Source organism: Dasypus novemcinctus, chromosome 26 (genome assembly GCF_030445035.2).
Source record: "Dasypus novemcinctus isolate mDasNov1 chromosome 26, mDasNov1.1.hap2, whole genome shotgun sequence".
Taxonomy (NCBI): domain Eukaryota; kingdom Metazoa; phylum Chordata; class Mammalia; order Cingulata; family Dasypodidae; genus Dasypus; species Dasypus novemcinctus.
The window spans coordinates 12,187,017-12,212,918 of record NC_080698.1 but is presented as its reverse complement, the minus strand read 5'-3'; the positions used below and the strand labels follow the sequence as shown (position 1 = coordinate 12,212,918).

Sequence of the window (25,902 nt, the reverse complement as noted above, 5' to 3'; positions counted from 1 at the left end):
GATGAAACTGAAAATGACTGCATGAATCCTGTGGCCTGGGAGTGACTTCCTGTTCTTTTTTATTGACTCTGCCCTCGCCATCATTCCCTGTGTTGGGCCCAGTTCTTTTTGGCCGTTTTGTTTACTTTTTTACTTAATGTCTACCCCTGAAAGGGAAGGGGCTCCTCTCAACCTTCCTCTACATGGTATTCTGGAGTGTTGCTTTTGTGGTGGCTTCTCTCAAAAGATGGTGACCATCAATACATTCCCTCTCAAAATGCACGTGCCACCCCTCACATCATTAAGTACAGTCTCATTCCCCTCTCTAGAATCTGGGTTGGCTTTAATGACTTGACTAGCCAATAGGATGTGGCAAAAGGGAAATTCTGGGACTTTTGAAGCTGAGTAACTTGGAGCCTTTGCAGCTTCTACCCAAGTCTCTTTGAAGGCTCATTCTGGGGAAAATCAGCTGCCAAGCTGTAAGAAGCCCAAGCCACATGGAAAGGCCATATGTAGGACCCATGTTGAGAGCCCCAGCTGAGCTCTTGGCCAACTGCCACTATCAGCTGCCAGCTATGAGAGTGTGCCATCTTGGACATCCAGCCCAGTTGAGCCTTTAAATGACTCCAGCCCCAGCTGGCATCTGAGTGCAAGCTCATGAGAGACTCCAAGTGAGAATCACTTAGAGAGCCCTATTAGCCCACAGAACCATGAGAGATGATAAACAGTTGTTTTAATCCATGAAAGCTTTGGGGTGGTTTATTAATTAGCCACAGATAAACAGAAGGGCCATAACCCAAACCATCTGAAATGAAGAAGGTTGCGTCCAAAGAAGGAGAAAAGCATTCTTCTCTATTTAACTCTGACATAGGGTCCCTGAGACAAGAGCCCCAGGGATTCTTCACTGAGCACTCAGTAATAGCTTCTTGAGTGAATAAATCAGTGAACATTAGCTGGAATGACCAAGGTGGGAGCAGGCAGCCTGTGAGGTCCCTGGTGGCAGGGCCTGCTTGTTCCTCATCTTTTTACTTGCTGATTACTTAGAGCTGAGTCCTGAGCACAGACTAAGAGAAAATGTCTGAGCAGTGTCAGGCTGTTAAAATGTCCATCTTTTGCTGTTTTCTGTCTTTATCAGTAATTATAATTCAGAGTACTGTCCTCAGCAAGAATACACAGATAAAGACTTAGATATGGCTGAACATATCTGAGAGATGTCGAGTTGGGGAAAAACCAGACTGGATTACAAAATTTGTTTCTACAGCTCTACTCAGGAGCATTTATCTTTAGGTCAACTGCAAATGCTGATATCCACTACAGTCTTCATGGCTAACTTCTCAGGGTTTCCCTCCTTTCCCAAAGCCACTTTTCAATGTGTGTTCTTTATAACACAAACCACTGTTCCTTCTGTTTGAAGCCTTCATATATCAACAAATCTTCGGCATGTACTCATCTGTTGGTTCATTTGTCTTTAACCACTCGCTAGAAATGCCTGCTCCCAAATGCCAGCTTTGTTTGGTGCCTCTTTTCTGAATGCCACAGTCCATGTCTAGGAAGGCAATATCGGTAGTGGAATGGAAATCAGGCTGAGAGCTGGTATGTGTAAAGATCTGCACTCCAAATTCAGCTCAACCAGTAACTGACTAGGTGGTCTTCAGTCTCTCTCATTGGACCCGTTTTTCCCTTAGTAGCTGAGGGTTGGGCTGGATTCCTCGGGTAAGAACCTGTGAATGTGCCTGTTGTGATCTTAACCCCCCTTCCCTCCACTCTCTGCCAAGGCAGATGCAGTTGGCTGCTGCACCTCTCCACCACACCACACTGCCTCCGCCCTCTCCAGCACTCCTACTGAGGGCCTTATAGGTCTGCAGGCCTTAAAAGTTTGCAGGCTGTGGATAAAGAGATTTTTTTCCTCAATGACTCTCCATGTGATTCGTTTGTGCTATTTCTCTTTGTCTTCGTAACAATGAGAAGAAGAAAGAGACTCCTTCCCTCTGAAGCTTGGAAGCAACAGCCAGTGACTGGCTGGCAAGCTCAGATCATTCTCTTGTCTAACTATTCTGCATAACTAACTTGATCACTAGATCTTAGTTACATGAATAATTTCCAGCCTACTACAAACATTTCTCTCAAAAAGGACAGAGAATCAAATTTCACTGCAGAAACAAGGATCAGAATGTGAAGAAGATGCTGGCTCTCAGAAAATAATATTTATTCAACTGAATAAGAAATCAAGCAATAATTGACAAAGTGAATCACTTTTTACAGGGGCATCTCCTCTTCTTACTAAAAGTCTCTCCCAACTGAAGAAGGTATTAGTGGTTTTTGTTACTGTTGTTGTTACAACCAGTAAAAGAATTAATTCCAACCTTTGAATTTACTTTTCATACTTTGCTGTTACACTTGATTCCTCAAGACAAAAGACTCACTTTTGCCTAAACATTGATCTTTGTTCTCACAAACATTTCAGTGGAAAAAACTGAGCTTTCTCCCAGACTGTGTGTCCTCATACTGAGGCTGAGAGGTAATGGCTGGAGCCTAGGCTGCAGCACAGCTGTAACCAATGCTCAAAGGAGGGTCTGGAGCCAGCCAGAGAGAGATCTGGAGGCAGGAACAATTGAGGCAGTACTGAAAAGCACAGGTGAGCATTTCCTAAGTCACAGGCCACTCACAAAGGCACAGACGCAGATGAGAGGAGGATGAGGCACTCTCCTCTCCCTTCTGCAGGCAGCACCCTACCATCCTTACCTCGGGCACTGGAAGGGGCAGAGGTAATCATCTGGGATGGTGCTGAATGAGTGGAACTCAGGCTGGAGGAAGAAGGGCTTGCCTGGGTTGAGGACAGAACAGAGACGTTCGTGACTGAGCCTTGGTACCTGGGGTTGGGATACGCGAGCTGCAAAGGGAGAAAAATCAGCAGGACAGAAATCTGAGTGGCCAGGACTGGAGGCCAGCCCAGAGTTGGCTTATTTATGCTCTGAAGTGCCCAGACCCAGTGTCTGATGCTACATCCTGGGCCTGATGGAGGGCTTGCACTAGGGGTGACCCACCCCACCACATAGAGCAGGGATGTTATGTTGGTCTGACGGTGGCCATGGAGAAGAAGGACTCAGTTGTCAAGGATGTCAGGCAGGAAAGCAGTGCGGCAGAAAAATTTTCCCAAGTTATGTCTGAGAATAGCCAAGACTGAAGCTGGGTTTCCCTCTTGGGAAATAAGGCCTGGGAACTTACTGAGATGACACAGTGGGAAGGCAGGTTTGCTAGCTCTGTTGGGGAGTGTTCTGCATTCAGGAGCTAGAGCATTAGGGCAGGGTTCCCAACCCTCAGACCAGACCACCAGTGAGAAACAAGTCCTCTAGGCTGGTGCCCACCCATTCTCCTTGGAAAGCTTTGGTACCTGCATATGGTGGTACAGGTCCTCAGGAGCCTCGCCCATGGAGCTGTCACCCAGCATCACCATGTTTCCTGCTTCACTAGATGCGTGTGAGGAGAGAGAGGATGATGAATGGCGGCCTGTGCCCATCAAGTTCATGGGGCTGTGAGCAAGAGTGGGAAATAGAGAGGAGTCAGGTCTGGAGCTAAAAAGCCAGCTGAGTGGTGGGGGACAGTAGAAGGGTGGTGTGTGAAACCATCTCCAGCCTCAGCTACCAGTGGTTTGGACAGTCCCCCAACCAATGCTCATAGCCAACTGGGGCTTGGAGCAGTCCTGAGCCCCACACTGCTACTCAGGGGCCCCTGGGTCTAGGAGGACCTAAAGTGGCTGGGCTGGTATGGTCTCTTCCTGGAGTTAAAAGGTATATTGCTACTCAGTTCGATGGCATCAGAAGTTTCTTGCTTAGAAGGAATGAGAGAGAGAAAGAGAGAGAGATGTTGAGAGAGACTGAGTCAGGTCAAGGACCCCAGGTCCCACTTGCTATGAGGTATGAGACTGAGCCAGCACCCACACCCTGCCCACCCCATGTTGGGATCTGCTTCTAGGTCAGGGTGACTTCCTGGTATGGTGAAGTAATCAAAACAGCTGACTGTCAACAATCTGTGGCCACAGGCTTGCCAAGCACTCTCTACTCTGTCAATTCCATTCATTCCTTCTCATTTGTTAAATGCCCACACTATGCCAACTTGTGTTTACATTGGAAAACAAACTCTCACTGGCCTCCTCCCCTGGCACAGTCTTTCTGCCCTAGAGGCTTCAAATATCCTCTATTGAACCCAGGAAGGCCAGGATTCTAAATGCAACCAGCCTCACCTTTATGTCTACATCACCATGTTGCTCTCCTCCTTAAAACTGATGGGTGATTCTCATTCCCCTTGGGATCAAGTCCAAAGGCCTGAATGAACAAGGCCTACTGGGAGCTGATCCTGTCTTACAGCCATGTGGCTCTACCAGTAGTGCTGATGAGGTAGGTTGCTCACATCTTGAGGGCTCTGCCCTTGTCAGTAACATTGCCTGGATCTCACTCCAGCACCCTCATAACCCCAACTCTTTTCTGCCTAGCAAATTTCTAATCATCCTTCAAGACTCACTCCATATATCCCTTTCTGCTGTTCCCATAGTACCATATACAGCCTACTGATATCTGAGCTAGTGACTGACCAGATGCAGAGTGTGGTCCTGTGAAAGGGCTAGGTAAGTGTTTGCCACGTGCATAGATAAGAGGGTATGTGAGTGAGTAGGCACAGCACTATTTAGGATTTCCTTGAGCTGCCTCTTGGACACTCAGACTTTTATCTCTGTGGAGGGGACCCTCCCTAGCCCTGAGGCCATACCTGTGCCGGTGGGTCATCTTGATGCTCTCAGGGCTCATGGGGCTATGGGATGCCAGAATGTTTCCCCTTGGGGTGCTGGAACCCGAACAAGCAGGACTAAGCTTGTCCAAACTTGGAAATTCCTGTTAAAAAATGAATGCCACTTCATCAGAGTAAAGAATAAATATGTAATTTAAAGGGGCAGGAGGGAAGAACTGGGTGGGGAGGAAATGTGAAAGAAAAGAAAATTATATACTGTTGACTGAACCTGAACTGCTCACTTCTTTTGGGCGATGACTCCTTTACAACAGAAATACTCTCCTAACTGCTCTGGATCCTATACCAGAGGCCACAAGGCCCTAGTGGACCCCACGGAGAAGCACACATGGAATGGTTTGAAAGTTAGTCTGAGCTCATAGGCTTTCTCACTGCAAAAGAAGTAGAATAGGGAAGTGGATGTGGTTCAAGCACTTGTGTGCCCACCTACCACATGGGTGGTCCTGGGTTTGGTTCCCGGTGCCTCCTAAAGATGATGAGCAAGACAGCAAGCTGATACAGTGAGCTGAGGCAACAAGATGACACAATGAGGAAAGACAATGAGAGCCACAGCAAGCAGGGAGCAGAGGTGGAAATTGAGTGCTTCCCTCCCATATGGGAGGTCCTGGGTTCGGTTCTCAGTGCCTCATAAAAAGAAGATGAGCAGACACAGAGAATAAATGAAATAAATCTTAAAAAAAAGAATAAAAGCTAGGAAGCAGGAGAGGAAGAGGCGATTATTAGCCGTCAGTCAGTGGGTATCTCTGACATGAAGATTGGGATTAGGGTTTTATTAGATTGCTAATGACACAACTCTGAGTGACCTGGGTTGAGTTACCTGTGACACAGTCTATGGGAGACAGGATACAAAGTTCTGATGTCAGTAATTGCAAAAGAGCCCAGTTCTATTTCAGCATAATTAAACACTTATTATATGTATAGACTTCTTGGCCAAATCCTCCTGGGTGAGAGTATTTTGTGTCCGTTTGTGACCTTCAGGAAACGAAACACAACTGTCCAGGTTTCCTTAAATTTTTCCCAATCTGTGGTAGATAGGAAATCTATGTCCACTGGGGATGTTTCTGGGCTGGTCTGAAGAAGCAGTATGTTTCCCACACAATTCTTCCAAAGTATGAGGAGGGCTAAAAGTGTTTCTGCAGCTGGGGAGGACACCTCTATGTGTGCATATCAGAGACCCTGGTGTATGTGGACAAGCATTTTGTGCTTTTTGCTGCAGTGACCTGTCTGTCTGCATAGGAGAGAAACATCCCAGTGGCTAGATTCTAGCCTGCCTGGGCCACCTGCTGTGATGGGAAAGTTTGCACAAAGCAGAGATCAGCCAAGCACTGAGCTCTCGAGGGACTGCTGGCAGGAGGCACAGTGAAATGAAAGGTAATGAAACACCCATCAATTCAGTGACACTATCCAAGTTCTTTACTAATTGGATGCCCCACTTTTAAGGGGAAAACTTTTTTCCTTGCAGTTTCACGTCAAAATACCATGGAGGAATCATTTCAGAAAGGAGAAATTTTTAGGCTCTTCAGGCTTTCCTCTGGAAAACGTCCCCACCTCCCAAACTACAGACAAGTTTCTCCCTTGTTTTACTTTTCAGCTGTTCACACCTGTGTGGGAATATCCTCAGTTGAGACCAGCACTGAGGACTTGGAAGAACTAAGATGCCCAGAATCTACAGCATCCAAGAACAAGGCAAGCCAGCCCCAAACAGTCCAGACCCCTGAGTCTGAGCAGCCCAGCCTCCCCAGCGCCTCTGAGGCCAGTTATCACCCCTGAAAGGGAACTTCTTGTCCATGATAGCCTGGTCCAGCACAAAACTGCTCTGCTCTACTTGCTTGACTCCCTGACACTTCTCCCTCCAGCCCCTCCACCCTTTCCTTTGGCTTCTTGCACAGGTCTGGAGGGAGTGCTGCCTGGTTTAGTGGATTAGGGGCAGGATGGGGATCAGCTTACATGGTAGAGACTGGCCCGCATCATCTGGAACTGATCAATTAGCTTCTTATGCAGAGGCCGCATTTCTGGGTGCACGAACTTCTCATGAACTGCCAGTCCAACTCCAAGGACATGGACCTATCAGTGAGACAGGCAAAGTTACTCTGTTAACCAGGAGAACAACCCCTGGGAACTGCAGCCATCTTGTGGTGCTTGGCCTTTCCAGCCTAGCCGTTGGCCTCCAGGCCCTGCAAGACATACCTGCTCCTGCATGAGTTCCTTGAGCTGGGTGATCTTCTCAGCATCTCCTGGATGCTTGACAATATAATCTTTATCAAAAAAGGCCTGTGAGGGGAAAGGCGGAGTCAGACAGATTCTTCCCAGGACTACTACTCAAATGGGACCCAGGAGCATTAAGTTCAAAGGTGCTACCTGAAAGCTGCCTCATCACAGATACACATGCCAGCATAACCATCAGGCTGCATGAACCTCCTGCATTTAGAGGTGTGCTTTCTATGGCCGAGGAGGACTAAAGGTAGACAAGTCATCTGAGTCTGGATGCTGGTTCCAGTCCTTCATGGGGCTTGGATGGCCTGGCAGCTTGGGAAAGGGGACTGGACTTTGAGCCTATAACTTGCTTCTCAAAGGGCTTCTCCTGGAGGCCACTTAACATCTTCCCATAATCAGATGGATTACCCAGCTGTCAGAGTTCAGAGAACAAAAAGGAAGAAGAGTCTCCACCAGAGAACTGTGGCAGAGAAACAGGGAGTGGCTGGGAACATGGGTTTCATTCCAAGGCCATCCCAAGTCAGCCGAGTCACCGCAAGGAGGCTAGTTGGGAAGGCTTCCTGGTGGTGAAGGTGGGGGTTGCACAGAGCCTAGAAACTAGAATCTCAAAGAAAGGAGCCCAAGAACAGTCTTCCCAAGCAGTTTGGTCCAAGGTCCCAGCCTACCTCCTGGTAGCGTGCGATGCCCCCGTTGACAGCCGCATCGATGACACCATTCAGACACATGCTGAGCAGGTTGATGTTGCCGTGCACTTGCTTGTGCTGATACTGGCTGATGAGGGCCCGAAGCTCCTGGTTCTTATTCTCAACTACTTGGATGGCATTCTCCAGAGGGCTCACCTCCACCTGGGGGCACACAGCACATGGTGTCATCCTTGGGACAATGATAAACTCTGAAAGGAGGGATATGAGACCTGCGATGCTGACGCCCCTTCTTTGGGTCTGTGAACCTGAGACTCCCTGGGTCTCTGTACATTTCTGATTAATAGACACTTAGATGTAGAGAAAAATAGTGGAGAGCACCAGTTCTGAAGTCAGAAAGCTCCGGCTTCCTGAGCTTCAGAAAAAAGTTTCCTTATTTGTAAAATGGAAGATTAAAAATACCTTGCTAGAAGCAAATGTAGCTCAAGTAGTTGAGCACCTGCTTCCCATATACAAGGTTCTGGGTTCGATCCCCAGTACCTCCTAAAAAAAAAACAAGGAAGCAAGTGAGCAAACTAACGAAAAACCCAATTCTCCTTAGAGAGCAGCTATAGCTTAGTGTTTGTATGCTTGCTTCTCATGTACAAGATCCTGGTTTCAATCCCTGGTACCTCATGAAAACAAACAAACAAACACAACAAAAATCTTGTTGCTCAGGATTAAATGAGAGAAGGCATGCAAAGGGCCACAGCACAGGACTGGCCTGGGGGAATCTAGGCCAGGCAGGTGACCAGAGCTTGCTTTTTTCCTTCAGTCCTTAGAGACAGGTCCCTAGAGACAGGCTAAGGGAGCAGCTGTGAAGCTCAGCTTAAACCAAGATGTGTCTCACCAGTTCTCTCCTCTCCACTTCAAACCACCGAGAGATGCCAGGCAAGCTATGGGTCAGGGTCAGTGTAGTGCGCTCGATCCACAGGCTCTACAAGGAAGGAACAGGCAGGTGCAGGCAGTTAGGTAAATTCTACTATACCCCACCTGCCAAGGAACATCACAGTCTTTAGGGCTGGAGAAAGTGGGATTTACTATGAGCACCGCCCCTTCTTTCCTACATATGTTCACCTTGAATTCATTCTCCTTGTCCTTCGGGCCTTTGTGAAAAGGCCTGTCATACCGGAACTTCCTCACATTGTTGACTCGGTAAAAGCTCTTGACACGATCAGGAACCCTATCCATCTGCAGGACATCCACATAATCTGGAATGGGCGTCACAGCATAGATCTGCAAGTCTGGGCAGGAAGTGAAGGGAAATACAGACTTGCCAAAGAAATGGCCCCAAGTGGATAGCCCTTGTGATCTGCTACAGGAGAGAAGACCACCAAAGCCCGTTTCCTACCAATAGCAGCGGTAGGAGCAGCAGCATCTCAGTGGGAAGATCTAACCAAACATAGTTAGAAAGAATCTCCTTATTTGCCACCCCCCCAGCTGCAGTAGTGAGTTTCATGAGCACTCAGTCAAGGTTAGATGTCAACAGTCAATTGTTTTCCTGTGCCCCTTTAAGAAACAGGAGGAAGGAAGTTATGAGAACACAAGTTTCCAGCTCACAGGACTAAGAGAAGGTTGCAAGGGCCTGGGCCTGCTTACTTTAAGTAACCTATATTTACTGCAAGGCAACTTTTAAAAAACATACTCCTTAGACTCTTTGTGAGAAAGAGCAGATGGGAGTCTGCTGGCCTTCCTCTCTCAAGAACAAGCTTGCCACAGTCATGCTGACTACCATCTGGTCTCTAAACATGCTGTGTATTTGAGCTGAAGGGCAGCCCAGAGTCTGCATACAGACTGTTAAGTGCCACCAAGACCACGGGTGCTTCCCAGCTTCTCCCCACCCCCACCCATAAGGCTCCGCCCCAGTCCATGTGACAGACTAGAGACAATAAAAGTGCACATGGGACTGATAGCAGGACACTGGTGGTCACAGTGGGGCCTCAATTCACCCTATAGAGTGACGTGCTCCTGGCTGGCTGGGCAGGCTCCTCAAAGCACAAGGTGGGGCCTAAGCTGCCATCAGCAACCAGCCTGAGGAACAAAGGCGCCCCTCTCAGTCCTATCAATGACTAGGCCACCCATGGCTAAGGGTATGCCTCTGCCTTTCTGGGAAGCACAAGTGCCCTGCTAAGTGTGCGCTTAGTGGGGAGGACACAATCTGGCTTAGGACTTATGGATGGTCCCTAACTTATAAGGCCAACAACATGCAGGGAGCCAGCTCACTGGGTGGGCCTCACCTCCCAGGGAGCTCTCCTTCCCCCACAGAATATGGAAAGATACATTGGGCATCACACTGCAGGATGGCGTCATCAGGGTGGTTAGGGTGCTGCATGGCGATGGCCTGTGGGAACTCACTGAGCATCCTCTGTTGGAAGGCCTCCAGCCGCTCGTAGTCGTGGCCACGGCACACGTACTCTTTGTTCTGCCATGAACATGAGAGAACACTCTATGACTTACTTACAGCTTCCCACCTCCACATGGGAGCCAACAGCTACTCATTCCACAAATACCTCCCAGGAGCTTTCTCTGCACCAGGCCCTGTGACTGGTATGGACACAGCTCGAAGTCCTGTCCTAAGAGAAATAATGGTTTAGAAGGGAAAGAGAAGGCAGAGTTGTGCTGTGGTGTGGGAGCCATGGGGGCAGGGGACAGGGTGGAGGGAAATTGGAGGAGGGAGCACCTTACCTAAGAAGGAGTACAAGGTGGGGGTAGGGTTTTGGAAAGAGCCATATTTGAAAAGAATCCTGAAAGGCCAACATGGGTACAGTAACCACTACGGCAAAGCACCAAGGCAGGAAAAGGTACAGCTTGAGAGAAGATACATATGGAGAACTGGTGGGAGGGTGCCTGAAGAGGCCTGTGGGGTCAGCCAGAGACCCTGTATGCCTAGGAGTGATTGCAATGGGTGCCATCAAGCAATTTTAAATAAGGGGTGATCAAGTATGTGCTTTTGAAAGATCACTTTTGTAAGCTGGGAGAAACAGCCTAAACACCCCAGCATCCAGCAGTTATTCAACAATTGATTATTGCATTAATAAATCCCTTTGGCAGCAAATTCCCTTGCAAACATGTCAACAGAACTGAACATCATTCTTTTTTTTTTTGTTTTACAATCAATGGTATTTGGTATAATCACATAGTTGTACATTCACCACTTCAATCACTATTACAGCATTTTCATTATTTCAATAACAAGAATAAAATAGAGAAAACAGACAGAGTAGAAAATTCTTCACCTCTCAATCTGTTTCCCTTGCTGTACATAGCTGCTATTTCTGGCTATTCTTGCACAATTTTTTATTAAGCAGTTTTATTGTGCTATATTCACATACTATATGATCTATCAAAGTGTATATTCAATGGCTTTTAGTATAATCACAATGTTGTGCATGCATCATCACAAAACATTTGAGAATTATTTCATTACTCCAAAAAGAAACGCTCTATACCACTTAGCATACCTTCCCTAGCTCTACATAACCACTAATCAAATTTGATCTTTATAAATTGATTCATATTCATATTTTATATAAATGGAATCATACAATACACAATATATTTAGTTCATAGTAATGCAATTATACAGTATTTGTCCTTTTGTGTCTGGCTTACTTCACTCAATATAATGTCCTCCAGGTTCATCCATGTTGTCATATACTTTACGACTTCATTTCTTCTTACAGCTGCATAAAATTCCATCATGGGAATACACCACAGTTTGTTTATCCATTCATCTACTAACTGACACTGGGGTTATTTCCAGCTTTTGGCATTGTGAATAATACTGCTATGAACATCAGTGTGCAGATGTCTATTCATGTCACTGTTCTCAATTCTTCTGGGTATATACTCAGTAGTGGTATTGCAGGGTCACGCAAATCTATATTCAACTTCTTTAGGAACTGTCAGTACATTGCAGTGGTGGTACCATTCTACAGTCACATCAACAGCGAATAAGTGTTCCTATCTCTCCACAACCTCTCCAACATTTGTAGTTCTCTGTCTTTTTAATAGTGGCCATTCTAAGAGGTATGAAATGATATCTCATTGTAGTTTTGATTTGAATTTCCGTAATCAGTAGTGACGTTGGACCTTTTTTTCATGTGCTTTTTGCCATTTGTATTTGGTCTTTTGATAAATGTTTATTCAAGTTTTTTGCCCGTTTTTTAATTGGGTTGTTTGTCTTTTTATTGTTGAGTTGTAATGTCTTTTTACATATCATGGATATTGTATTAGTCAGCTAAAGGGGTGTTGACGCAAAATACCAGAAATCACTTGGTTTTTATAAAGGGTATTTATTTGGGATAGGAGTATACCAGGCCATAAAGCAAAAGTTACTTCCCTCACCAAAGTCTATTTTCACATTTTGGTGTAAGATGGCTGCTGATGTCTGTGAGGGTTCAGGCTTCCTGGGTTCCTCCCTTCCAGGATCTTGCTTCTCTCTGTGTGTGATTACTTCCTGGGGCCCAAGCTGAAGATTTCAGCATCAAACTCCAACATCAAAAACCCTCAACTCTGTCCTTTGCGCCATGTCTTTTATCTGTGAGTCTCCTCCCACCAAGGGGTGGCCCAATCAAAGCCCTAATCATATAACTTAACCACATCCAGGTACAGACCAGATTACAAATATAATCCAATATCTATTCTTGGAATTCATAACCATATAAAACTGGTACAGACATTAAAACATTATTAGACATGTGATTTCCAAATATTTTCTTCCACTGAGTCAGCTGCCTTTTTCATCCTTTTGACAAAGTTCTGTGAGGTGCAAAAGTATTTGATTTTTGAGGAGGTCCCATTTATCTATTTTTACTTTTGTTGTGTATGCTTTGAGTGTAAGGTCCAAGAAACCACCACCTACCACAAGGTCTTTAAAATGTTTCCCTACATTTTCTACTAGTATTTTTATGGTACTGGCTTTTATATATTTAGGTCTTTGATTCATTTTGAATTGCTTCTTATATAGAAAGCGAGATGGGGTCCTCTTTAATTCTTTTGGTTACAGATATCCAGTTCTCCCAGCACCAAATTGTTGAAGAGATTGTTTTGTTCCATTAACATGGACTTGGTAGGTTTGTCAAAAACCAGTGGATTGTAGAGGTAAGGGTTTATTTCTGGACTCTCCATTCTATTCCACTGATCGATGTGTCTGTCTATCCTGGTATCATGTTGTTTTTGACCACTGTAGCTTTGTAATGTGTTTCATGGTCAGACAGTTAAATTCTTCCCATGTCGCTCTTCTTTTTTAGAATGCTTTTGACAATTCAGGTGCACTTTTCCTTCCAAATAAACTGGGAAATTGCTTTTTCTATTTCTGTAAAGGAGGCTGTTGGAATTTTGATTTGTACTGCATTGAATCTATAAATCAGTTTGGGTAGGATTGACATATACACAATATTTAGTCTTCCAATCCATGAACATGGAGTGTTTTTCCATTTGTTTCTGTCTTCATTGATTTCTTTTAGCATTGTTTTGTACTTTTTTGCATATACTTTACTTCTTTTGTTAAACTGATTCCTAGGTATTTGAGTCTTTTTTTTTTTTTTGCTTTTGTAAATGAAACTTTTCCCCTGATTTCCTCCCCAGATTGTCCTATACTAGTGTACCAAAACATTACTGATTTTTGTGTGTTGATCTTGTATCTTGCCACTTGTTAAACTCATTTATTAGCTCAAGTAGCTTTGTTGTAGACATTTCAGAATTTTCTAAATATAGGATCATGTCATCCACAAATAGAGTTTTAGTTCTTTTCCTCTTTGGGTGTCTTTTATTATTTTTTCCTTGTCTCATTGTTCTAGCTAGAAATTCTAGTACAATGTTGAATAACAATGGTGACAGCGGGCATCCTTGTTTTGTTCCCGATCTCAGAGGGAAATCTTTCAACTTTTCCCCATGTTGACTGTGTGTTTTTCATATATCCTTTTTATCATAAGAGGAGTTTTCCTTCTATTCTTGTCTTTCAAAGTGTTTTTATCAACAAGAATGTTGGATTTTGTTGAATGCCTTTTCTGCATTAATTGAGATGATTATGTGTTTTTTTTCCCCTTCAATATGCTAATGTGGTATATTATGATAATTGATTTTCTTACGTTGAACCAGCCCAGCACACCGGGAATAAATCCCACTTGGTCATGATGCATAAGTCTTTTGCTATTCTGTTGGATTAGATTTGCAAGTATTTTGTTGAGAATTTTTACACCTATGTTCATTAGAGAGATTGGTCTATAATTGTCTTTTCTTGTAGTGTATTTATCTGGCTTTGGTATTAGGGTGATGTTGGCTTCAAAAAATGGGTAATTTTCCCTCCTTTTCAATTTTTTTGGAAGAGTTTAAACAGGATTGCTGTTAATTCTTTTTCGAAATGTTTGGTAGAATTCACCTGTGAAGCCATCTGGTCCTGGACTTTTCTTGGTTGGAAGATTTTTGATGACTCATTCAATCTCTTTAAATGATAGGTTTGTTAGGTTCTTGTATTTCTTGCAGCATCAGTTGTCTGTGCATTTCCAGGAATGTGTCCATTTCATCAAGGTTGTCTAGTTTGTTGACACACAGGTTTTCATAATACCCTCTTATGATCCTTTTTATTTCTGTAGGGACAGTCGCAACTTACCTCCTTTCATTTCTGATTGTATTTATTTGCATCTCCTCTCTCTTTTTCTTTGTTAGTCTAGCTAAGGGGTTGTCAATTTTATTGATCTTCTCAAAAGAAGCAGCTTTTGGTTTTGTTGATTTTCTCTATTGTTTTTTCATTCTCAATTTCATTGATTTCTGCGCTAATCTTATTTCTTTCCTTCTGCTTGCATTGGGATTGGTTTGCTGTTCTTTTTCTAGTTTCTCTAGTTGTAGCTCTTCTTTTTAAATATAGACATTTAGGGCTATAAATTTCCCTCTCAAAATTGCCTTTGCTGTATTCCATAAGTTTTTTTAAAATTTTCTTTTAAATGTTACATTCAAAAAATATGAGGTCCCTATATAGTATTCCATAAGTTTTGATAACCTGTGTTCTCATTTTCATTTGTCTTAATATATTTATTACTGATTTCACTTGCAATTTCTCCTTTGACCCACACTGATTATTTAAGATTATGTTATTAGCCTCCACAAATTTTTGAATTTACCTCTTTCTTGTCTATTATTGATTTCCAGTTTCATTCCATTATGATCTGAGGAGGTGCTTTGTATATGTTCAATCTTTTTATATTTATTGAGAGCTGTCTTGTACTTGAACGTGATCTATCCTGGAGAAAGATTCATGGGCACTTGAGAAGAATATATAACCTGCTGAGTTTGGATGCAATGTTCCGTATATGTCTGTAAGGTCTAAATTGCTTATCATATTGTTCAAGTTCTGTTTCCTTGTTGAACTTCTGTCTAGTTGTTCTATCAAATGATGTGAGTGGTGTGTTCAAGTTTCCAACAATTATTGTAGAGATATCTGTTTCTCCCTTCAGTTTTGCAGTTTGTCTCATGTATTTTGGGGCACCCTGGTTAGCTGCATAGATATTTATGACTGTCATATCTTCCTGATTGGTGGTCCCTTTTATTAATATATAATGGCTTTCTCTATCTCTCATAACTTTTTTGCACTTAAAGTTTGTTTCGTCTGATATTAGTATATCTACCCTGCTCTTTTTTGTTTACTATTCGTGTGTCGTATCTTTTTCCAACCTTTCACTTTCAGCTGGTTTGTATCCCTGGGTCTAAGGTGAGCCTCCTATAAGCAGCATATGGATAGCTCATGTTTTTTAATTCATTCTATCAGGCTATATCTTTTGATTGGGGAGTTTAATCCATTCACATTCAATGATATCACTGTAAATGCATTATTTCCTTCCACCGTTTTATTCTTGAGTTTTCATATGTCATATATTTTCATCTGTCTCTTTTTGTTATCCTTTCTGCTTTTCTTTCTTCTATACTCTCCTCCAAGCCTCTCTTTCCTGTCTTTTTCTTTCAAACCCTAAGACTTCCTTTAATATTTCCTTCCAAGTTGGATTCTTTTTTACGAATTCTCATGTTTTTTTGTTAATATTTTATCCTCAGCCAGGACAATTTTGCTGGATAAAGAATTCCAGGCTGGCAGTTTTTCTCTCTCAGTATCCTAATTGAATCATACCACCATCTTCTCGACAACATGGTTTCTGATTAGAAATCCACACTAAGTCTTCTTATAGGGCATCCCTTGTATGTGATGGTTTGCTTCTCCCTTGCTGCCCTCAGCATTTTTTATCTTTGGCATTCTAAGTAGTATATATCTTGGAGTGGGTCTATTCGGATTTATTCTGATTGAGCTATGGTGTGCTTCTTGGACAAGAAAGTTCATTTCGTGAGAGTTGGGAAATTTTCAGGTCTTATTTTCTCAAATACTCTTTCTGTCCCTTTTCCCTTCTCGAACTTCCATGACACATACATTGTTGCATTTCATGTTGTCAATCAACTCCCTAAGACTCTGCTCAATTTTTTTTTACTCTTTTCTCTCTTTAATTTCAGCTGTTCTGTTCAGTATCACTTATTCTTTCTTCTATCATTTTGAGTCTGCTGTTGTATGCCTCTGTGTTTTTGATTTCACTTATTGTGTCTTTCATTCTCATGAGCTCTGTTACTTTTTTATTCAGGATTTCAAATTATTCTTTGTGCTTAGTTAATGTCTTCTTGATGTCATTTATCTCTTTAGCCATATTGTCTTTCAACTCAATTTGATTTTGGAAATTTGTGTGTGTTTGTTAATTAGTTGATTCAAATCTTGCATCTCTTCTGGGGCTTTGATATATTCCTTTTCTTGGGCCATGTCTTCAATTTTCTTAGTATGGCTTGTAATTTTTTGCTGATTTCTAGGCAACTGATTAGGATGGTAGTTTCCTCAGATGTTCAATTTCTCTCTCTTTTGTAGGGATTTAGTGGTGGGAGGCTGTATTTTACTACTGCTCTTTGATTCTTGGTTCAACCTGGATTGTTAGGATTGTCCCTGTTAGTTGCTCAAAACTGGGCTCTGGACCCAGTAATGGATTGTAGACCTGCTTCCTAGGCCTTGGGGAGGAGGTTATAAAGGCCAGAAAAAGCCTCTCTTACTTATTTACTTTTAATTTCATCATGTGCACTTCTTTGGTCTGCCAGTGGATTGTGCTCTTTGACAGCCCTCTCAGTTCAATGCTTGGTCAAAGTGAATTTGCTGTACCAGGGGCTGGATCATTGTGATATATATTCCTGCCTGGAGGCTAAGAGCCTTGTAATTCAAACGTTCTCAGATATAGTTCTCCAACCTTCTGTAACAACCCCCTCCATTTTCCCTGGTAGGAAATAATTCCACTCCCCTCTGTGTCCTCAACAATCAGCTCTGGTTAGTAGAGAGGGAGATTTATAGGGCTGAATCTCTTTAGTCATGAGCTTGCTCCCAAGGTAAACAATGGCAGCCCCATTGGGCAGGAAGGACTCATGGGACAAAGCAGACCAAATCTGTGGGTCATAAGCTGAGTCAGTCTTGCCTGTGTCCCTCTCTCCCCCCTTTCCTGGGGCAGTGGATCCCTGGAGCCCTCTTTGTCTGTAGCCAGCCCAGAGGCCTGAGAATTCTAACGAGTCTAGTGTGGGGGAGGGTGGCAGCAGTAGCATTGCTGGTTTTAACTCACAGTTTTGTGTAGCAATTTTTTTCTTTTGTCCCTCTCCTTTCTGGGCAGTCCAGCCTTTGTCTGGTGCCCTTAAACCTAGAAGACTTTTTTCACGCCATTTCAGCCTGTCCTCTAGCTATTTTTCTGGGAAAGAAGAGAGCCCCGTGTCTTTCTAGTTCATCATCTTCCAGTATCCTCAACATAATTTTAACTACACATTTCTTAAAACCTTGCATTATATCTCATCTGGTTTGAATTAGGTCTCAGTTTTTCTGTTTGTGAACTGAAGTCAAAACAATGCATCTGCAACCCTATCGCTATGCCTACCACACAGCTAGCCATGAAGGAGTGGCCAGAAGTTGTCTTTCTGAAATCCACTGGTGACATCTGCCTGCCTGCCTAGCTGCCTCACCAGAGCCACCTGAACAGAATGGTGTTGGCAGTGGCAGGCCCTCCTGGCACGTCTTCGGAGGAAGGGAGAGGTTCGCAAGACTAGTCATATACTTACTAGGACAGAGCTGATCACAGACCAGGCCTCACCTCAATCTTCTCAAGAAGAGGATTTTTGCCTCCTTTTCATTTCCCCTTTTCAACTAAGGCTGGGGCTCATGTCCAGATGGGTCAGAATGGAAAAGCAAGTCCAGAGGGAAGCCAAGGTCAGGAGGACCGGGCTGGCCTCTCTAGTGGAAAAGACAAGTGATTAAAGGACAGAGACAGAACTCTCCAAGAAGGTAATTGTGAAGAATTGGTCTTTTGTGTCTACTCACACATGTATAATCCTCACTAGTGTGTGTTTCTGAGTTGAATAAAAGGAAATGTAAATTCTTCCTACTGAGGGGTTGTCTGTTTTCCTGTCTCCTTGCAGATTAGTAGATAATCATCTTTGTGAAGAGAGGTAGGCAGATGGTCCAGAGGGACCAATCTGACAGAGTTAAAGTAATAAATGGCCTGTGTGTTCAGGGATGATGTGGGAGTAGCCTAGGCTTCTAGGAAAAACCGAGCAGGAGAAAGGCATACAGTGTTGACCTTGAGGCTGGCTGTTAATCTCATCTTTACTTGGGCAAGAGCCCCAGCATCCCCACAAGAGACAGATCTGGCTGCCACTCTTTTGTACTTTGTCTTTTCCATCTGTGAGGCAAACAGCTACCCACATTGGGACGTACTCCATTTGCCACAGATTAATTCAGCAGCTGAGAGAAGGGGAGGCAGCATGTGGCCAGGCCAGGAAGATTTGTTTGCATGACTCATAGCTCCCAGAGACTGCTGAAGGGTGGCACTTCCTAATAACCCTTGTGACGCCTCTGTCACTACCAGAATCCTCAAAACCATGTTTGAACATTCTGTTACTTGTGAACATTATTTGGATACAGGTTCTATGTCAGGTCCTACTTGCCAAAAAGCTCTGGGAGCCCTAAGACACAGATGTGCCCTCCCTGATGTGAGGGATAAACCCTAGGCTGAACCACGATGGAGTACTCCAGCTTGAAGGAGAGAGAAATTGAAGTAAAATCTGTACAAGTTGTGGCACTAAACAAGGAGAATCAAATGACAATAAAGCATACTTTGCAAAGATAAATTGGGAAAGGAGCAAGTTACGGGGACCAGAGTCATTAGTTTGTCAAAGGACTTTCTGGAGATGATTTTTGTTTCTTTTTTTTTTTTTTTTTTAAGGTACCAGGGACCTCGTATGTGGGAAGCCAATACTCATATTGGCTCCCCTCTAATTCTTATACACTTCTTTCTTCCTCTTCTGTTGACCTCCACTACCATTGCTGTTATATGGATTTTGCTGATAGGGGCAGCAAACATGCCACTTCTGAAATGTCTGGGCTGAATGGTCCCTAGAGAGTAAAGGAGGCCTAGTCTTCCTGAGGAATTCCCTTTACTAATTCCTATTCTACTAGAAACATTCCTGTGGAATAGAATTAGGGCCTTACTGGGGATCATAATTAGGCAGAGTGCGCTTGTTATCCCTGCCAGTATCATCAGTTCTCACATAAATCAAATTTCCTTTTTGCCTATGATGAACACTGTCTCTGAAAAGTACAAGTCGATTTGCCTTACATCTGAAATGTAACAGCCTAGATTCTGTGGGTAGTAGTCTGGCCTTACTTAAGGAGTCAGTAAGCCCAGCTGACCATCCCTGTGAGACCAAGTTTGTTACTGTTCACTGGCTAAAGCAATTTCTCCCAGGAGATGAGATCCCCAACATATCAAAGAGGTTCCATGAATCTTCCCTGCTGCCACATCAGATGTGAGGACACTGCTTATAACTTCCGGTAAGAAACTGGAACTGGGGGGTAATCAGAGCTAGTCAGAGGTCTTAACTGCAGCCGCAGGGCCCATTCCATCAGCTGTATGTAGGTCATTCTGAGAACAATGATGCCCTCTAGGACATAGCTGACAGGACCAGCCTGACTCTTCCTAGAGCTTCTGTGTTGTGTTGAATAAAGAAGAAAATCACAAGTATTCAATTGGTGTCAGTTGTCTATGCTCAGTCATTCCTTCTAATCTCTTTATATCTCAGTTTAGCTTTCTAGGGAATGCTTGAGAGAACTGGCTGTTTTCACCCTGGGTCAGAGAATAGGTTGACTAGAAGAGGTTTTCCACAGCCAAACCCTGTACCTGGCAGATCCTGCAGGGCCCCAGGGGCCAAGCAGATTGTCCTCTGGTTCTCTCGAACCAAAAGTTCTCCATCCTGGATGTATTGTTTATGGTGCAGCCAATGGGGAGAATTACTGTTTTAATCGACAAACCCCAGCCTTCTGTTCAGGTCAGAGCTGTAGTGATGCCCTGTATGGTTGAGAATAATGATGGAGAATTCCAGGCATCAGAGGCAGAAGTTGGAAGGTATGTTTCTAAACATACCCATGGGACATTCTCAGACCCTCATCACTTCCTGCAGGAATTCAGTTGATTTGGTAAAAAAATGAACCACATAGTACTGGTATCTACAGAATAACATAGCTGATTAAAACAAAGGGTCTGATATTGGCACTCTGCTCAAAGAAAGTCAAAAGCCTTTTGTTGACTTGTCATTCCCTTAAAAAGAAATATTCAGTAGAATAGGCACAAAGGAAAAAAAAAGGTGAGGGGATAAAGTACATTTTGTAAATTATTATTTTGTGAAATATGATATAAATTCTCACGGTTGCCTGAATAGACTCACTCGAAGGAAGAAAGGAAACTTCCTGCCATAGAAGCCAACCCGAAAGAACTCAGGCTCCAGGCGTTGCTGCTCCATGATGTTGTCGTAGTAGCTGGCCTCCATTTTCTGTGAACAAGAAAGGCAGTTGCTTTTGGTGTTGGTGTGATTTCTATTGGTGTTCAAAACAAGTTCTCCCAAGCTCAAGTGGAGACTATCTTCTGGAAAGATAGTCTCTAGACTGTCACTCTAGATAAAAAGGAAGTAAGTCTCTAGTCATGACCAGCCTCTTGCAAGGGAGCTACAACATGGGAGAGGAAATCCTCCTTATCAGTCACCATCTCATGGTGGGATAGGGACAGACTGGCCTGCTGCAGCCCTGCAGCTTTTCCTGATGTCTTTCCCAGTTGGTGAACTCAGTTCCTTGAGGACCTAGGCTTCCCAAACTTGTGGAACACGTGGACTTTTTCTGCCCTAGGATTCCTGGTTGTGACTGATACTCACTATACAAGTTGACCCCTGGCTAGTGTTTCTTGGAGCTAGCTAATGACTATTCTCAGCTCCATTTTGCATCGATGCAACTGCATCTGCTCCTGCTCATTTATCATCTGATTAAAGACACAAGAGCTAGCATCACTGGTAATGATCCCAGTATAGGAGATTTTGAACTTTAAAGTTAACTAGGGGGAAGCAGACTTGGCCCAGTGGATAGGGCGTCTGTCTACCACATGGGAAGTCTGTGGTTCAAACCCTGGGCCTCCTTGACCCATGTGGAGCTGGCCCACGCGCAGTGCAGATGCACACAAGGAGTGCCATGCCACGCAGGGTTGCCCCTCGTGTAGGGGAGCCCCACGCGCAAGGAGTGCATCCTGTAAGGAGAGCTGCCCAGCATGAAAGAAAGTGCAGCCTGCCTAAGAATGGCACCGTCCACACGGAGAGCTGACACAACAAAAAGAAACACAGTTTCCTGTGCCGCTGACAACAACAGAAGCGGACAAAGATGACGACGCAGCAGATAGACACAGAGAACAGATGACCGGGGGGGCGGGGGAAGGGGAGAGAAATAAATAAATTAATCTTTAAAAAAAAAGTTAACTAGGGAAATGGATGTGGCTGAAGCAGTTGAGTGCCCACCTCTCACATGAGAGATTCCATGTGGTTCCTGGCGCCTCCTAAAGAAGACAAACAATGAGCAGATATCGAGCAAAAACAAGCAGACAATGAGCAAAAAAACAATGAACAGACAACAAACAAAAACAATGAGCAGGCAACAAGCAGACTATGAACAATGAGAAAAAAAAAAACAACCAAAACGAGCAGGAAGTGGATGTGGTTCAAGCAATTGAGCGCCTGCCTCCCACATGGGAGATCCTGGGTTTGGTTCCCAGTGCCTCCTAAAGAAGACAAAAATGGGAAGAGAATTTGGCCCAACAGATAGGCCATCTGCCTACCCAGGGTTCAAACCCAGGGCTTCCTGACCTGTGTGGTGAGCTGGCCCATGTGCAGTGCTGATGCATACAAGGAGTGCTGTGCCACGCTGGGGTGACCCCGCATAGGGGAGCCCCATGTGCAAGTAGGGCACCTCGTAAGGAGAGCTGCCCAGCGCAAAAAAAGTGCAACCTGCCCAGGAAGTGGTGCTGCACACACGGAGAGCTGACACAGCAAGGTGACGCAACAAAAAGAGACACGGATTCTAGGTGCCACTGAAAAGAATATAAGTAGACACAGAAGAACACACAGTGAATGGACACAGAGAGCAGACAACTTGGGGGGGGGGCGTGGCGGGGAAGGGGAGAGAAGGGGAGAGAAGGGGAGAGAAATTTAAAAAAAAGAGACAACGAACAAAAGAGACATCAAGCAAAAACAAGCAGACAAGAAGCAAAAATATGAGCAGATGAGCAAAAACAATGGACAATGAGCAAAAAACAAAACAAAACAGAAAAACAATGTGCAAACAAGAAGCAAAAACTACAACAAAAATGAGCAATTAGCAGATGTGGCTCAGGTAGTTGAGTGCCCACCTCCCACATGGGAAATCCTGGGTTCGGTTTCCAGTGCCTCCTAAAGACAACAAACAAACATCAAGCAGACATTGAGCATAAACGAACAGATGAGCAAAAACAATGTATGCAATGAGCAGAATACAAGCAAAAACTAACAAAAAATGAGGAAGAAGTGGATGTGGCTCAAGCAGTTAAGTACCACCCACCACATGGGAGGTCCTGGGTTCAGTTTCAGATGCCTCCTAAAGGAAAAAAACACAAAACAGACAACAAGCAAAAGCAATGAGTAGACAACGAGCAGAAAATGAGTGCAAATAATAAGCGAAAACGAGTGAACAGATGAGGGAGCCATGGGGAGGTGGGAGTTAACGAATATCCATGCTATTTGACATAACCAAGGTTGGTAAGTTTTTCAGGGTTGGCTGACCTGGCTTCAGTTTCAGGAAAACTCATTGAAACTTTGATTGAGAAGGTGGCTCTAACTAAAGTATTGAATCAGGAGAGTTTACAAGGCTTCAAAGACTAGTCAAGAATCTACTCCTAAAGGATCATGCCCATCAACCAAGGCTCAAATCCAGATCTTGGATCAGGGAATGGAAAAGAGTTAGCAACATAGATGAGGGTGCAGGGGGAGAGTAAGCTGCTATTGACTTCTCTTTGCCCACAAACTCAACAGTGGTTATAATTCACCTAGCAACACCAGCAACAATTTGGTGGAGCCCTCCAAAGTCTATGGGGCATTTGGATAAATTTTTGAGTATTTTGCTTCAAAGAAGGGAGCATGGACAAGGTGCTTAAAAGTCATCAAGAGCCAAAGTGGAGAAAGCTCTTACATATTTTTTTAGGTGAAGCATCTCTGAACAAAGCCATTTTAGGAAGTTTCTTCATAAAGCTGAGCTGCCACCTCTTCCCTGAAACCCCCACCCTACCCTGCCTATGCTGGATTCTATCATCCTTGAGCACCAGTGGCTCTTGGGGTCTGGACCATACATATCTGTCAGGTGTAGTGTGTTTTAGTTCCCGAGCCAGATCACAAGTATCTCCAGGCAGGAATCTTGACTTCTGCTTTTTCTGTGCTGTCCATAGCACTAAATCAAAGGGTAGGCCATAGTGAATGCTCACTCAGAATGTGATACCAGGAAAGGCATAGCACTTCATGGCAGGACTGGGATGAGAGAAAGGACAAGGCTCACCCGGATCCAGCTGAGGCTCTGATAATCGTAGAGGCTCTCATACTGACACGCCAGCTCCCTGCACAGTGGGATCCCAAATTCCCAGCTCTGCATCAGAAACAGGAACAAGGCATCAGCACCTCAGGCGTCTTCAATTGAATGGCTCAGTCCACATCAAACACATCAGAGGACACAACAGAAGGTTTCCTACCAGCTCCAACTCATACCTTACAAAGAACATATGCTCAAAACCAATTTGTGGAGCATGATACGTACAGAGCTAGAAGTACAGTGGACTTCTAGCTCAAGGCACATCTTTCAGGTCTCTGCTCAAAAACCTCCACCTCCAAGAGGCTTTCTCTGACTGCTCTAACAAAGACAGGCACCTCCGTTTTCGTTATCTGTTACAATTACTCTGAATTTATCTTTTTAAAAAATTACTTACCTATTTGTTGTCTTAGTCCCAACTAGACAAAGTGCAGGATGATGAGACTCAGTTTATTTTCTTTACTTTATCCTTAGAGCCTACACCAGTGCCAGACACGTACAAGGTACTTAATAACAATTTATTTAATGAGTTAATGAAGAGAATGTTGACTTTTAAGTTGAGACCATCTAAGCTCAGAAACCAGCCTGTTTGGTTTCTAACCAAGCAAGAAGTTGCTACTCAAGGAAACTGACAATTTCCTCTGTGGGAAGATTCAACCCTTAAACTATGCTTTGGGTGATCTTTGCCTAGTCATATCCCAGGCTGCTTCTGTGGTGTGGCTCCTGTTAATGGTGACAGGCCCAGCTAAGAAGTGCTCGAGGAAGGGGGCAGTGGCCTTCATTAAAGGGCAATATTGTCCATTTTCTCCTTCTGTTAATATAGTGCCTTCTGTCTTGGTTAGATTTGGAATCAACTTAAAATATTCTCCAGGCTCTTCATCCCAGCTTTTAAATACTAATTAAATTTTAATTATAGGAAATTTCGAACATACAGAAAAATAGAAAAGAATGAACCCCTAGGAACCTAAAACCCAGCCTCAACAATGGCCAATTCAATGGCCTATCTTTTATCATTCTTACTCCACCCCACCCACTTAGTTTTGGAAGCAAATCTCAGACATAATAATCTCATCCATAAATATTCAGTATGAATCTTTAAAAGATGATTATATTTTTTAAAATATAGTTTAAATTAGCATCTGGGAGGACAATTTCATTTGAGACTGTGTTTCTGAAAATGAGCATATTTTTTCTATCCTTTGAAGAAATTAATGCCATATGAATTGAAACTACAGGACCAATTAAAAGACTGAAATAAACCAAAGCACAGATGTCATCTTGTTTGAAAGATATTGTCTCGGAATCTGTACATCAGTTTCAGGAAATATGATATGAATAAGTTAAAAGATTATCGCTGTGGAAGGGAAAAGGTTTTATGGTGAATCTGGGGAAGTACTGTATATTGTATATATGAATTTCGGTGATCTAAGACTCTTGTGAAGCTGACTTTATGTTGGGATTCACTTTACAGGAAGTTTTGGATCACAGAGTGGTTCAACAATGGCAGCGGAGGAATACTGATATAGGATGTTATTGACAGGATATATATGGTTGACAGGGAGTTATATAGGGCATATGTCCAGGGTATATAGTAATGTCTAGATATACTCATAGTGGAAACAATTAAAAACAACAGCTGGGGGGTACTGGGCCCCTGGCCGGGGGGTCACTGTCGTGGACCCTGGGGGAGCAGCGGCAGTCCCCCAGGTGTAACGGCAAGAACCAGGAAGGAAGGAAGGCTCAACAATGGGCTCCTGATACTAATGGTTATGCTTTTGAGCCTATACACCTGCAATAAGAATAAGGCCTAGAGTAGCACTGTGCCTGGGAGTTTCCTCCTGACAGCCTTCATGTTACTCAAATGTGGCCACTCTCACAGCCAAACTCAGCATGTAGATGCAGTGCATTCCCCCCAGCGTGGGACATGACACCTGGGGATGAGCCTCCCTGGCACCGAGGGATCACTACCACATATCAGCTGAAGATGCAACTAGAAAATGACCTTGAATTAAAGGTTCAATACGGATCAGCAGAATATCCCTGTCTACATATAATAACATGACTTCAAAATGCTGTTTGACCTAATATAAGGGGGAAATGGAAAGGAGAAATGAGAATATAAGGCTATGAGTCTCTAAAAAAGAGTCTGGAGGTTGTCAGAAGGAATGCCCTTATGCACACCTGAGCAGAGTCTAAGAGACAGATAAAGTAGATACAACCCCAGATATTGGTTCTTTTGAGGAATAAAGAGACCCACGG

General features: G+C 43.7%; 1 protein-coding gene across 15 annotated transcripts in view; it reads right to left on the bottom strand.

Annotated features, from left to right (window-relative positions):
* DOCK3 (dedicator of cytokinesis 3) overlaps positions 1 to 25,902 on the bottom strand; it is a 657,203-nt gene that overhangs the window by 12,465 nt on the left and 618,836 nt on the right. For 12 of the 15 annotated variants that reach the window (XM_058288315.2, XM_058288314.1, XM_058288308.2 and 9 more), the window contains 11 exons: positions 23,617 to 23,703; positions 20,445 to 20,549; positions 9,951 to 10,092; positions 8,748 to 8,914; positions 8,521 to 8,607; positions 7,656 to 7,835; positions 6,964 to 7,047; positions 6,724 to 6,840; positions 4,741 to 4,862; positions 3,371 to 3,509; positions 2,722 to 2,869 (listed from right to left, as the gene is read on the bottom strand). In XM_058288315.2, coding sequence (XP_058144298.1) covers positions 2,722 to 2,869; positions 3,371 to 3,509; positions 4,741 to 4,862; positions 6,724 to 6,840; positions 6,964 to 7,047; positions 7,656 to 7,835; positions 8,521 to 8,607; positions 8,748 to 8,914; positions 9,951 to 10,092; positions 20,445 to 20,549; positions 23,617 to 23,703 — 1,378 coding nt within the window. The remainder of the gene's footprint in view (positions 1 to 2,721; positions 2,870 to 3,370; positions 3,510 to 4,740; positions 4,863 to 6,723; positions 6,841 to 6,963; positions 7,048 to 7,655; positions 7,836 to 8,520; positions 8,608 to 8,747; positions 8,915 to 9,950; positions 10,093 to 20,444; positions 20,550 to 23,616; positions 23,704 to 25,902) is intronic. The other 3 variants (XM_058288311.2, XM_058288318.1, XM_058288320.2) reach the window with 1 other exon arrangement.